The 12,455-nt window shown below is 38.2% G+C and overlaps 1 protein-coding gene across 3 annotated transcripts in view; it reads left to right on the top strand.

Annotated features, from left to right (window-relative positions):
• Positions 1 to 12,455, top strand: part of GPBP1 (GC-rich promoter binding protein 1) — an 81,496-nt gene that overhangs the window by 57,685 nt on the left and 11,356 nt on the right. For all 3 annotated transcript variants that reach the window (XM_053590291.1, XM_053590292.1, XM_053590290.1), the window contains 3 exons: positions 8,846 to 9,030; positions 10,262 to 10,402; positions 11,804 to 11,971. In XM_053590291.1, coding sequence (XP_053446266.1) covers positions 8,846 to 9,030; positions 10,262 to 10,402; positions 11,804 to 11,971 — 494 coding nt within the window. The remainder of the gene's footprint in view (positions 1 to 8,845; positions 9,031 to 10,261; positions 10,403 to 11,803; positions 11,972 to 12,455) is intronic.

Raw genomic sequence — 12,455 nt, 5'->3', positions numbered from 1 at the left:
ACATATCCTTAATAATTTAAAAGTAAAGCATGAATTCAAGGTACTTCAGTGTGCCTGTGCGAATTTCAAAATCATTTGGGTGACTGAATTATTTGGGATGGGGGAAGAGGTGTGTTTGAGTATATGTAATTTGAGCTGTAATTAGTGGCTGTTGACTTGTCATCTTTTTTTAGAAGTTTGTAGACATTTTTTGTGTCAGTGCCTGAGAATGTCAACCTTCTGTTCTTTGCAAAGCATAACGTTTAAAGTATTAAATAATGACAATGTCAGTAACTAAAATTATGCGTAGTCTTGTTTTAACTCAGCATTTATATTTGCTTCTGTTGTTTGATAATTTGAACTTTTCTGATTTTTGCTCAGATTAGTTCATAGCATAAAAATCACCGCTTAGGATTTTTGTTTTCCTGACCATTCTAAATCAAAGTAGTGACTTTGTGACTGATCAGAAAGGTAGGTTGATTTTCTTTAGAAGTCCGATAATCATTAGCCCCATAACATACAGATTTTGTGGCATGATTGCATCAAATGAGGTAGATCAGGTAGGATCATGATGGAAATGGGTGGGATTGTTTCTAGGAACGTGTGTAAAACAGAACGGAAGGGGAAATTCTTGATAATATTCAATTTGGATCATTGTGGATATATTTTTTATATATATATATATATATATGAACCATTTTACTTTTCTTGAATGTCTTTCTTACATGACAACAGAATTTTTTTTTTTTTAGAGACAGTCTGACTTTATCACCCTTAGTAGAGTACTACTGTGGCGTCGTAGCTCACACCAACCTCCAACTCCTGGGCTTAGGCGATTCTCTTGCCTCAGCCTCCCAAGTAGCTGGGACTACAGGTACTTGCCACAATGCCCAGCTGTTTTTTGTTGCAGTTTGGCTGGGGCCGAGTTTGAACCCGCCACCCTCAGTATATGGGGCTGGCATCCTAGCCACTGAGCCACAGTGCCATCCATGACAACAGAATTTTAAGAACAAAAAAGAAAAAACGCATTTGCAAGATGAGATGGGGAAATTAACAGGATTTAGTAGATTTAATAGATTACTTGACACAAGTAAATTGTTTTTGGTCAGAATTAGACTTAACTACTCAGTCATCATGGAAGATGTTTATATTTGTGAAGTGTCTTTCTCTAAGCCTGTTCTTTATGTGAGTGATGTTGAACCTAATTAAAGGAAAAGTGCCATATCAATTGCTATTGATATAGATTGTTAGTGAAACTCATTTGATTAAAACTTCACACTACTGTAAACAAAAAGAGTTTGTTACTTAAAAACTTTGAAAACCAACAAATTCAAACAGTATCAGTCTTTAATTTTTTAAAATTTGTTTGTTTTTAGACAGAGTCTTACTCTATCACCCTTGGAGTGTGCTATGGTTCATAGTCACATAGCAACCTCAAACACTTGGGCCACAGGGGTCCTCAAACTACAGCCTGTGGGCCACATGAGGCAGTGTGATTGTATTTGTTTCCGTTTTGTTTTTTTACTTCAAAATAAGATATGTGCAGTGTGCATAGGAGTTTGTTCATAGTTTTTTTTTTTTTTTTTTTTAACTATAGTCCAGTCCTCCAATAGTCTGAGGGACACTGGCCCCCTGTTTAAAAAGTTTGAGGACCCCTGGGTTAGGAGGTCCTCTTGTCTCAGCCTTCTAAGTAGCTGGGACTACAGGCTCCCTCCACTATGCCCCGCTATTTTTAGGGACCCTCTCCCTCCACCCACTTCCGCCTCCCAGAGTTCTGGGATTACAGGCATAAGCCACTGCACCTGGCCCAGTGTCAATCTTTATAAAAAATCTAAACATATTGTTTGTAGTGTATGATCCAGATTCTTTGTGTTTGATATTTGTATATCATTGTCTTATGTGTATGACCAAGTTTTCTGTTCAAATTAATTTGAAAACTTGATTAATTCAGATATTGTTTACCCTTCACTTAGCTACATACCTGTGTTTATGCATTTGATTGCCTTCTTTGTCAAGATAATGAGGAAACTTAAATTAGTAACTGGCATCAATGAGATGGTGACTTTGATGTCATTTGGTGTAGTGCACACTTTTAATAATGGTATTTTCTGTTGGAATGGTAAACATTTCAAAATATCTGGCATAGGAATACTTTAATTTCCATTTTCTCCAATAATATGCTTAAGATTATTGGCTTTGGAATCAGACAGATATGAGCCCTAACGTTATATATTTTACTGCTTATTTAGGTTTGGGGCTTTTTTTTTTTTTTTTAAGACAGTCTTACTCTGTCACTGTGGGTAGAGTGTCATGGCATCATAGCTCAACAGCAACCTCAAACCCTTGGGCTCAAGCGATCCACTTGGCTCAGCTTCCCAAATAGCTGGGACTATAGGCACCAGCCACACACTTGGCTAGTTTTTCTAATTTTAGTAGAGATGGGGTCTTGAACTCTTGAGCTCAAGCAAAGTGCTAGGATTACAGGTGTGAGGCACTGTGCCTGGCTGGGGCAGATTTTTTAATCTGTGAGTGAATATTTTTATTTGTGAGATGAGGATGACAAAAAATCACAATGAAAACACTGTTAAGGTTAAATTATCTACTATGTAAATCTCTGATCATGTCATCATATTTAACAAACATTAATTATGTCATTTAAATAGAATAAGTAGAGATTCTAGTTGAAATTTTATTAAAAGGCAAAAAAAGGATTTCTAGGTGGTAGACCAGAGTGTGAAGTAGTTAGTATAATAATTGAATTAGAAAATTTTATGTATATAGAAGGTAGCTATATATAGAATATAGTGAAAGACAGAAAAAGTGAACAATTGAAGTGTGTGGCCAATTTACTTTGTATCATATATGGCATTATTTTAATTCTAATTTGTCTTGCTGAGAATTGTGCCATTTCTCTTTCATCACTGATTTTGTATTTAAAGAACATATAAATTCTTACATTCATAGGTTTGGGCACAGATTGGATAACAAGACAATAAAGTGATATTTAAGGCCAGTTATTGCTAGATGACAGATATTTGTGAGGATAGAAGGGAATAATGATACAAAAATCTAAAACTTACTTGTGTTTAGGTGTTCTAGACTTAAATTTGAATATGAGAAAATTTGTTTTAATGAGCTTGAGGTCATAAGCACATGGGTCTTATGGAAGGAAATAATGACAGTCACTTATTTTCTAATTCTTTTATATAGATGCTAAGGTCTTTTTTCAATGTATGTTTTTGAAAAGTATAAATAGTTTGGGTCTTTTTCATGTAGTTGGCCAATTGACAGAGTAGACATTGGGTACTGTTTGAATCTAAGAGCTTAAATACTAGGAAAGTTTGTTCCAGGAGAATGGGTGGAGAATAATCTATTGATAGAGGAGCCAATTTGTAAATGATATAGAATGGATATAAATAACTCTTAAGTTTGCCTTTTAGTACCATCGTCATTACTCATAGGTGATTGGTTTTTTTTTTTTTTTTTTGTAGAGACAGAGTGTCACTGTACCGCCCTCGGGTAGAGTGTTGTGGCGTCACACGGCTCACAGCAACCTCTACTCTTGGGCTTATGCGATTCTCTTGCCTCTGCCTCCCGAGCAGCTGGGACTACAGGCGCCTGCCACAACGCCTGGCTATTTTTTTGTTGCAGTTTGGCCGGGGCTGGGTTTGAACCCGCCACCCTCGGCATATGGGGCCGGCGCCCTACTCACTGAGCCACAGGCGCCGCCCAGGTGATTGTTATCATTAAGAATACTTTTCTTGGGCAGCGCCTGTAGCTCAAACGAGTAGAGCACTGGTCCCATATGCCAGAGGTGGTGGGTTCAAACCCAACCCTGGCCAAAAACTGCAAAAAAAAAAAAAAGAATACTTTTCTTGAGACAGGATCTCACTCTGTTGGCTTAGGCTGCAGTGCACAATAATAACTCCTTACAGCCTTAAACTCCTGGGCTCAAGCCATCCTCCTCCTTTGGCCTCCTAGGTAGCTAGGACTACAAGTGTGTGCAAACATGACCAGCTTATTTATATTTATTTTTTTGTAGAGAGGGGGCCTCGCTATATTTCCCAGGCTGATGTTGAACTCCTGGCCTCTCAAAGTGCTTGTAATTACTTAAATATAAAGCATTTCACAGTAACTCTGAGACAAGAACTATTTTCCATTTTATAGATGACAGATTAAGTAAGTTGTACAAGGTTATACAGCCAGTAAGGTTGGAACTAGTATTCAAATTCTGATAAATCTCATACAAAAGCACATAGTCTTTAACCTCTATTCTGTAATATTTAATTATGAGTGGTAAATAAGCACAGTAACTGTCTGTGTCTCTTTCCTCCCAATCCTTGTCATCTTCCTTCATGTACCTTTGTCCTCTCTTACTTTGTTACCTACTCTTATGATTGATTTCTTAGGTTTCATCTTTTTTCTTTATGAGTTATCACATCATTCTTTGTACTGAAGACCTCATTGGGTAAACAGCCAGAATATTTCTTGCTTCTAAATGTTTAGGAATTCAGTTTTAGGAAAGACGAAATTTGTGGTCACAAACTGTATTGAGGCTTAAAGGCAGTATATACCTGCTTGCTTTTATCTAGTCTCCATATCTTCTACCTTCTAGTTTTGATCAGTCATTGATTGTGTTTATAATTTTTTTTTTTGTGAGACAGATTTTCACTGTGTCATCCTGGGTACAGTGCTGTGGGGGTCACAGCTCACAGCAACTTCCAACTCTTAGACTTAAGCAATTCTCTTGCCTCAGCCTCCCAGGAAGCTGGGAGTATAGGCACCTATCATGACGCCTGACTGTTTTTTTGGTTGTAGTTTTCATTGTTGTTTGGCAGGCCTGGGCTGGATTTGGATTCGAACCCGCCAACTCTGGTGTATGTGGCTGGTGCCCTAGCCACTGAGCTATAGGCACCGAGACAAATTTTTTGTTTTTTGAAACTGAGTTTCACTCAGGCGCCCTGAGGTTGAGTGCCATTGCATCATAGCTCACAGCAACCTCAAACTCTTGGGCTCAAATGATCCTCCTGCCTTAGACTCCCAAGTATCTGGGACTAAAGGAGTTTGCCACAAGGCCCAGCTGTTTTAGAGATGTGATCTTGCTCTTGCTCAGGCTGGTCTTAAACTCCTGAGCTCAGCAGTTGGCTGCCTTGGTCTCCCAGAGTGCTAGGATCATGGGCGTGAGCCATTTTGTTTACAACATTTTATTTCTCCATGTGTACTTTACTCCTCCATGTGGGATCATTCTCCTGCCTAAAGTAAGGATCTTTTTTGTTGAATTATTTGATACTTATCTGTGTAAAAAAGTTCATTTTCTTTCCTCTGCCTTTTTTTTTTTTTGTAGAGACAGAGTCTCACTTTATGGCCCTCGGTAGAGTGCCATGGCATCACACAGCTCACAGCAACCTCCAACTCCTGGGCCTAAGTGATTCTCTTGCCTCAGCCTCCCGAGTAGCTGGGACTACAGGTGCCCGCCACAACGCCCAGCTATTTTTTGGCTGCAGTTCAGCCGGGGCCAGATTTGAACCCGCCACCCTCGGTATATGGGGCCGGCGCCTTACTGACTGAGCCACAGGCACCGCCCTCCTCTGCCTTTTTTAAGTCTTAGTCTCTTTAAACTGAAAAAAATTTTTTTTTAAGTTCTCTATCTTAGAAATATATACTGGTGACCCCATTCCAATTATATAGTATTGTATTTGGTTTTCTCCTTTCTAGAAGGGAGGCTCGGCACCTGTGGCTCAAGCGGCTAAGGCGCCATACACCTGAGCTGGAGGGTTCAAATCCAGCCGGGGCCCACCAAACAGTAATGACAGCTGCAACCAAAAAATAGCCAAGCATTGTGGCAAGTGCCTGTGGTCCCAGCTACTTGGGAGGCGGAGGCAGGAGAATTGCTTAAGCACAGGAGTTGGAGGTTGCTGTGAACTATAATGCCACAACACACTAACCAGGGCAACAGCTTGATGCTCTGTCTCAAAAAAAAAAAAAAGAAAGAAATCTAGAAGGGAAAGAAGATAATATAAACCTGAGTGCTTTGTTAGCCATTTTGAACTGAAGTCTTCATCACTCATGTTTTAAACTTACTTAATTGTGGTGCGGTGTTACAACCTGCCCCCTGATTCGACGCTTGGAGTCCCTGGAGATGAGACCTTATAGACTCTTTACTACCCTTTTACCTTTCCCAATATCATTCTTAAGATTCCTGGGTTTTGTTTATAGATGCACATTAAGATTTTCTCTTTTTTAAATTATTATTAGAGACAGGGTCTCACTTTTGTCATCCTCAGTAGAGTACCTTGGTGTCATAGCTCACAGCAACCTCAATTCTGGGGCTTACGCTATTTTCTTGCCTCTTCCTCCCAAGTAGCTGGGATTACAGGTTCCTGCCACAACACTCGGCTAATTTTTGGTTGTAATTGTCATTGTTGTTTGGCAGGCCCGGGCTGGATTCGAACCCGCCATCTCTGGTGTATGTGGCTGGTGCCCTAGATGCCGAGCCTATTACATTATTAATTTTAAGGATTTTTTTTTTTTTTTTTTTTTGAGACAGAATCTCACTTATTAACCCTCAGTAAAGTGCTATGGCATCACAGCTCACAGCAACCTCCAAATCCTTGGGCTTAGGCGATTCTCTTACCTCACCCTCCCTAGTATCTGGGACTACAGGCGCCCGCCAGAACCCCTGGCTATTTTTTTGTTGCAGTATGGCCAGGGCTGGGTTTGAACCCGCCACCCTCAGTATATGGGGCTGGTGCCCTACGCACTGAGCCACAGGCACCGCCCAATTTCAAGGATCTTTTTTTTTTTGGCTGGGGCTGGGTTTGAACCTGCCACCTTCGGCATATGGGACCGGCGCCCTACTCCTTGAGCCACAGGCCCAAGGATCTTTTAAAATACTTTATACATTGATTAGCGTAGCTTGTAATGTTCTTCATTGTTCTCTGAGATTGTTATTTTTTTTTGTTGTTGACTTAATTATGTAATATCTTCAGAATAAGCCATATATTGGTGTGATAGACTTTTTGTGTCCTTACTTGCCAGAGGGTATCTTTCTTAACCTTTCACATTGGGCTTCTTTAGGCAGTTGATGAGTTGTAATGTTTACCCTAGAAGGGCAACAGTTATTTAATTTTTGGAAAGATGAACCCTTTCTCAGTTTGTTCAGGTCCTTGTTCTTTTATCCTTGAGCATTTCTTTTTTTTTATTAGAGACAGAGTCTCACTTTATCGCCCTCGGTAGAGTGCTGTGACTTCACAACTCACAGTAACCTCCAGCTCCTGGGCATAGGCAATTCTCTTGCCTCAGCCTCCCGAATAGCTGGGACTACAGGTGCCTGCCACAACACCTGGCTTTTTTTTTTTTTTTGGTTGCAGTTTGGCCAGGGGTGGGTTCGAACCCGCCATCCTGGGTATATGGGGCCGGCGCCCTACCCACTGAGCCACAGGTGCCGCCCTATCTTTGAGCATCTCAATAGGTAAAGCATCATAGCATCATATCAGCTTTATCTTTTAGAAAGTTTGAAGCCCTTGATGAACCTGAGAGTCCCTTCAGTTTTTCCTAGGAGTCCTTGTTTGGTTTTGGGTTTTGAGATAATCCAGTAGGAAGTTTGCTTTAGTTCATTTGGGATGGGACACCATTGCAAATACATCTACCCAGCTCACCAGTTCACATGTTCGTATCTTATTTAGTATGCAGAGTAATTTTAATTTTCTGGAATTTTTCTCTTTGAATTCCTTTTTTATTTTTTGTGAAGAGACAGGCTCTTTCTTCATCCCTGACTAAAGCTCAGTGGTACAGTCATAGCTAACTATAGCCTCAAACTCCTGGACTCAAGTGATTCTCCTGTTTCAGCCTCCCAAGTAGCTGGGACTACATAGGCACATGCCACCACATCCAGCTAATGTTTTAAAATTCTTTTGTAGAGGTGGTAGTTGTGCTTTGTTGCTCAGCCTATGCTCAAACTCTTGACCTTGAGTGATACTCCCATCTCAGCCTCCTAAAGTGCTGGGATTACAAATAGGAGCACCATACCTGCCCTGAGTAAATTGTTTTATTCTAAGCTTTTCAACTATGAAATTTATGCCTTCATTGGTTTTTTTGGTAAGGGAAGAAACATACATCACTGCAGTAATTGTGAATATGTGCATATGTAACATCTGTTTGGTTATACGTATACAGTGATTAAACTCTAGGAATAGTGTTTCATATTTCTAGCAACTATAGATGTCTTAAGAAAAGCCTGCCATTAGCGATTATTTTGTGTTTAGTAGTAGTGTTTTTTTGTGCTGTCTTTAGAAGCCAGGAATAAGTTGGTTGCCTTGACTCACAGGATTCCTTGAAGGTAGTTAAGTGGTCAGTTAAATATGTGAATGAATTGGTATTGTGAAAATAGAATTCTCTTTTATTAGTAATAACTGATATATTTATCAATAGAGGGAATGCAGTTTTGTATTGGCAATAACTTTGTAAGTAAAAAGAATGAAAAAATTGAAAAATTCTTTTCAAATGGAGGTGAAAATAGAAACATGTTATATTATGAGCATTATTAAGATGAATTTTGTAAGTTTTTATAAGTTAATGAAAATATGTTAAGAATGTAATTAATCTTGGTTTTGTCAACATTCTGGGCCACTGTCTAGCAGAATTTATATTACTAGAATTGTGCAGTTCTTGCTGTGTTCTATGGGATTATGTTGTAGCTGTATTTCTTAAACTGGAATGTAGCTTGTGTTTATTTAGCTTGATTATTTTACCCAGGAAGCAGCTGTTATTTTTAAAAATATTTGGACTATGCTATCTGTTTGGTGGTTTTATTTTATGCTGAAATTTGAAGGTGTGTTTGATCCTTGCTCGTGCTTTATTTATGCAGAATATCCTCCGAATCCTAAATCTAGAGCTCCAAGGATGCTGGTCATTAAGAAAGGTAATACAAAAGACTTACAGCTATCTGGATTCCCAGTAGTAGGAAATCTTCAGTCACAGCCAGTTAAGAACGGAACTGGTCCCAGTGTTTATAAAGGTTTAGTCCCTAAACCTGCTGCTCCACCTACAAAAGTAAGTTCTGAATTGTTACAAATGCAAATTTTGAGTTGATAACAATTTACTTTGAGGAAAAAGTCTTATAATTTTACTCTAAAGTGTTGGGAATATTTGTGGGGTGCTGACTTACAGGTAGGAAGAATTGGCCAACTACTTACCTTTTGTGTAAGAGGTATGTGTGTGGACGTCTACATGTGTTTTCTTATTTTAGTAGTAGTAAGTGAAATTTATAAGATTTTTGTCTCATAGTTGTACTGTGATATATTTGCTTAATTATAATGTTTAATGTTCTTTATGTGGTGCTGAGTTTTAGGTTTTTGAACGTTTTCTTTTTTTTTTTTTTTTGGTTTTTGGCCGGGGCTGGGTTTGAACCCCCCACCTCCGGCATATGGGACCAGCGCCCTACCCCTTGAGCCACAGGCGCCGCCCAAAGTTCTTTTTTTTTTTTTTTTTTGAGACAGAGCCTCAAGCTGTCGCCCTGGGTAGAGTGCCGTGGCATCATAGCTTACAGCAACCTCCAACTCTTGCCTCAACTTCCCAAGTAGCTGGCACTACAGGTGACCGCCACAACGCCCAGCTGTTTTTTCATTGCAGCCGTCATTGTTGTTTGGTGGCCTGGGCTGGATTCGAACCTGCCAGCTCAGGTGTATGTGGCTGGCGCCTTAGCCGCTTGAGCCACAGGTGCCGAGCCTTTTTTTGAACGTTTTCTTTCTTTGTTTCTTTCTTTTTTGAGACAGAGTCTCACTTTGTCACCCTTGGTAGAGTGCTGTGGCATCACAGCTCACAGCAACTTCCACGTCTTGGGCTTAGGCGATTCTCTTGCCTTAGCCTTCCGAGTAGCTGGGACTACAGGTGCCCGTCACAACACCTGGCTATTTTTTCATTGTTATTGTTGTAGTTTGGCTGGGGCCTGGACCTTGAACCCGCTACCCATAAGGGGCCAGCGTCCTACATGCTGCCCTTTTGAACATTTTCTTATCAGGTGAAAGAAACCTAACTTTAGGTTTGTAAAACTTTGAAAAATTACTGTTTAGTAGGGGTTTTTATTTGAAGACGAACCTTTAATTTTATTTGTAATAAAAGGAAGGGATAGAGAATCGTGTAGGGATGATGACATAATACAAAAATAATAATTGTTTTTAATGAGCCATATATAGTCTTTTTATTTTATAGCATTCACTTTGTTTTTCTTAAGTCTTCTATAATCTGTTTTTAGTTCCCATTAATGTTTATGTATTTTCTTTAGCCTACACAATGGAAGAGCCAAACTAAAGAAAATAAAGTCGGGACTTCTTTCCCCCATGAGTCTACATATGGTGTTGGCAACTTTAATGCTTTTAAATCAACTGCCAAGAATTTTAGTCCATCAGCAAATTCAGTGAAAGAGGTATGACATTAAAAATGACTCCTGAGGAATGTAATTGATGATAATTTATAAATTTGTTAAATGAATACATTAAAAAATATTTTAATTCCCTCAGAAAACTTGATTCAGATGTTCCTCTATTTGCTAGCTATTTTTGAACATAAGGAAAATAATCATTTTAAAAATTTTAAATAAAAATTTTCAACCATCTTAAAAGGTGGGGAAAGTATGTTGAAGCTTCCGTGTACCCATCGAGAAAAATACTTTTAAGTAAAAAAATTATTTATCAAAAAAAATCACACAAAAACCCAAAGTATCTCACAGTGCCAAAAAAAAAAAAAAAAAAGGAATTATTTTGAAAGTTCTAATTGTATTTGATATTTAAGATAAACTTAAGCTGTAGGGTGGAACCTTGACTAATAATGAAGGTTTGTGTCATATAATCATCTTGTTTTGGGACTGACAGAAATATTAGTGTTAACACTAAGGCAGGTTAAGAGAAGGAAGAAGAGGGAGAGATGGATATTGTTACTGTACTGATAGCTCAACTATTTGTTTTCATTTGATCAGGTTTTTGAAACTCTTAGATGAGGGAGTCCTCTGACTAGTTCAGGGACAAAAGACACAATTACATTATTATGCCTGAAATCTTTGGGTCCCATATTAGATCAGTGTAACTTTTCATACACTGTTTCTTATTTATATTCTCAGTCACAGAACTGAGGAAAGGACTAAACTTTTCTAGGTGCTTAATTATGTTTAGATTATTTATAATATCCACACGTTAATGCCAACAACTAAGCATTGTTACGGTTTATTTCCATGGGTGAAAATCCCTATGACACAGTGTTCTAACATTCTATTTTCTGTTACATTTCACTGTAAAAACTCCACAGAACCGAAACAAAGGGACTATAGTTAAATTTCATTTTTCTCCTCACTTCCCAGCCCTCTCAACAAAAATTTTCCATGGTGAAATACAATCTGATAAGCCCAATGTATATATATGTATACATAATTATAGAGTAGATCTTATTTGAATTGTTCAAATAGAACTGTTATTTGAATCCTAGAACTCTGTAGAACACGGTTTGAAAAACTTCTCTTGTATATTATGGAAATGTTTACAATTCTAGGGTACATTTATAAAATGTGACTTAGACTTTTAATTTAGAGTCATAGTCCTGAGTATTACTAATATCATTAACTTCATTATTTCTGGGACAAGGAAATACTTTTGTTGACTTATTCAACAGGAAAGAAAATATATAGGGATATAGAGAACTAGACTTTGGAATAGACTTACAAATCAATTTTGCATTGTGAATAAAGGTAAAACAGGAAGCTGTGGTACTTGTGAACTTTATATTGACATTAATTCCCAGGCTTATATAATTATCAGCATTTTTAAATTTCCTCTAGTGTAATCGCTCAAATTCCTCTTCACCTGTTGACAAACTTAATCAGCAGCCTCGTCTAACCAAACTGACACGAATGCGCACTGATAAGAAGAGTGAATTTTTGAAAGCATTGAAAAGGGACAGAGTAGAAGAGGAACATGAAGATGAAAGCCATGCTGGCTCAGAGAAGGTAATTGAATTGTAGTAATACTTGATTTGACATTATTACGTCATTGAAATACTTAAGCAATAATTAGGACTGTGGAATAAACTCTAATCATATTTTCATCTATCTGGAAAGAAGGCTAGGTAACCATTTGTGTCAATAATGACTTTAAATCTCTCTCATTGTAAAGTTCTAATGCAAAAATACATCTAAAAGTTGTTTATATCTGTTTTGTTTGTTTGCACACCCTCCGCCTCCCCCCACTTCTTGCCTGCCTCCCTACTTCTGGTTTTACCTTTCTTGAATAGATGTGAATACTTAGGGCCAGTAAGCTTTGTGTATCCTTCCCAGCTTAGTCTTCCATTTCTAAATTTCTTAATGTCTCCTGAATTTAGTAAGTATTACACTTACGTGTTCTTAATAGAAATATGTTGTATAGCTGGGATCTATTAAAGTTTTTAATAATTGTATTCTTTAGTATTCATCCTTCTTCTTTATTTTTAACTTC

Source organism: Nycticebus coucang, chromosome 1 (assembly GCF_027406575.1).
Source record: "Nycticebus coucang isolate mNycCou1 chromosome 1, mNycCou1.pri, whole genome shotgun sequence".
Taxonomy (NCBI): domain Eukaryota; kingdom Metazoa; phylum Chordata; class Mammalia; order Primates; family Lorisidae; genus Nycticebus; species Nycticebus coucang.
This window is presented reverse-complemented; position numbering and strand designations above follow the sequence as displayed.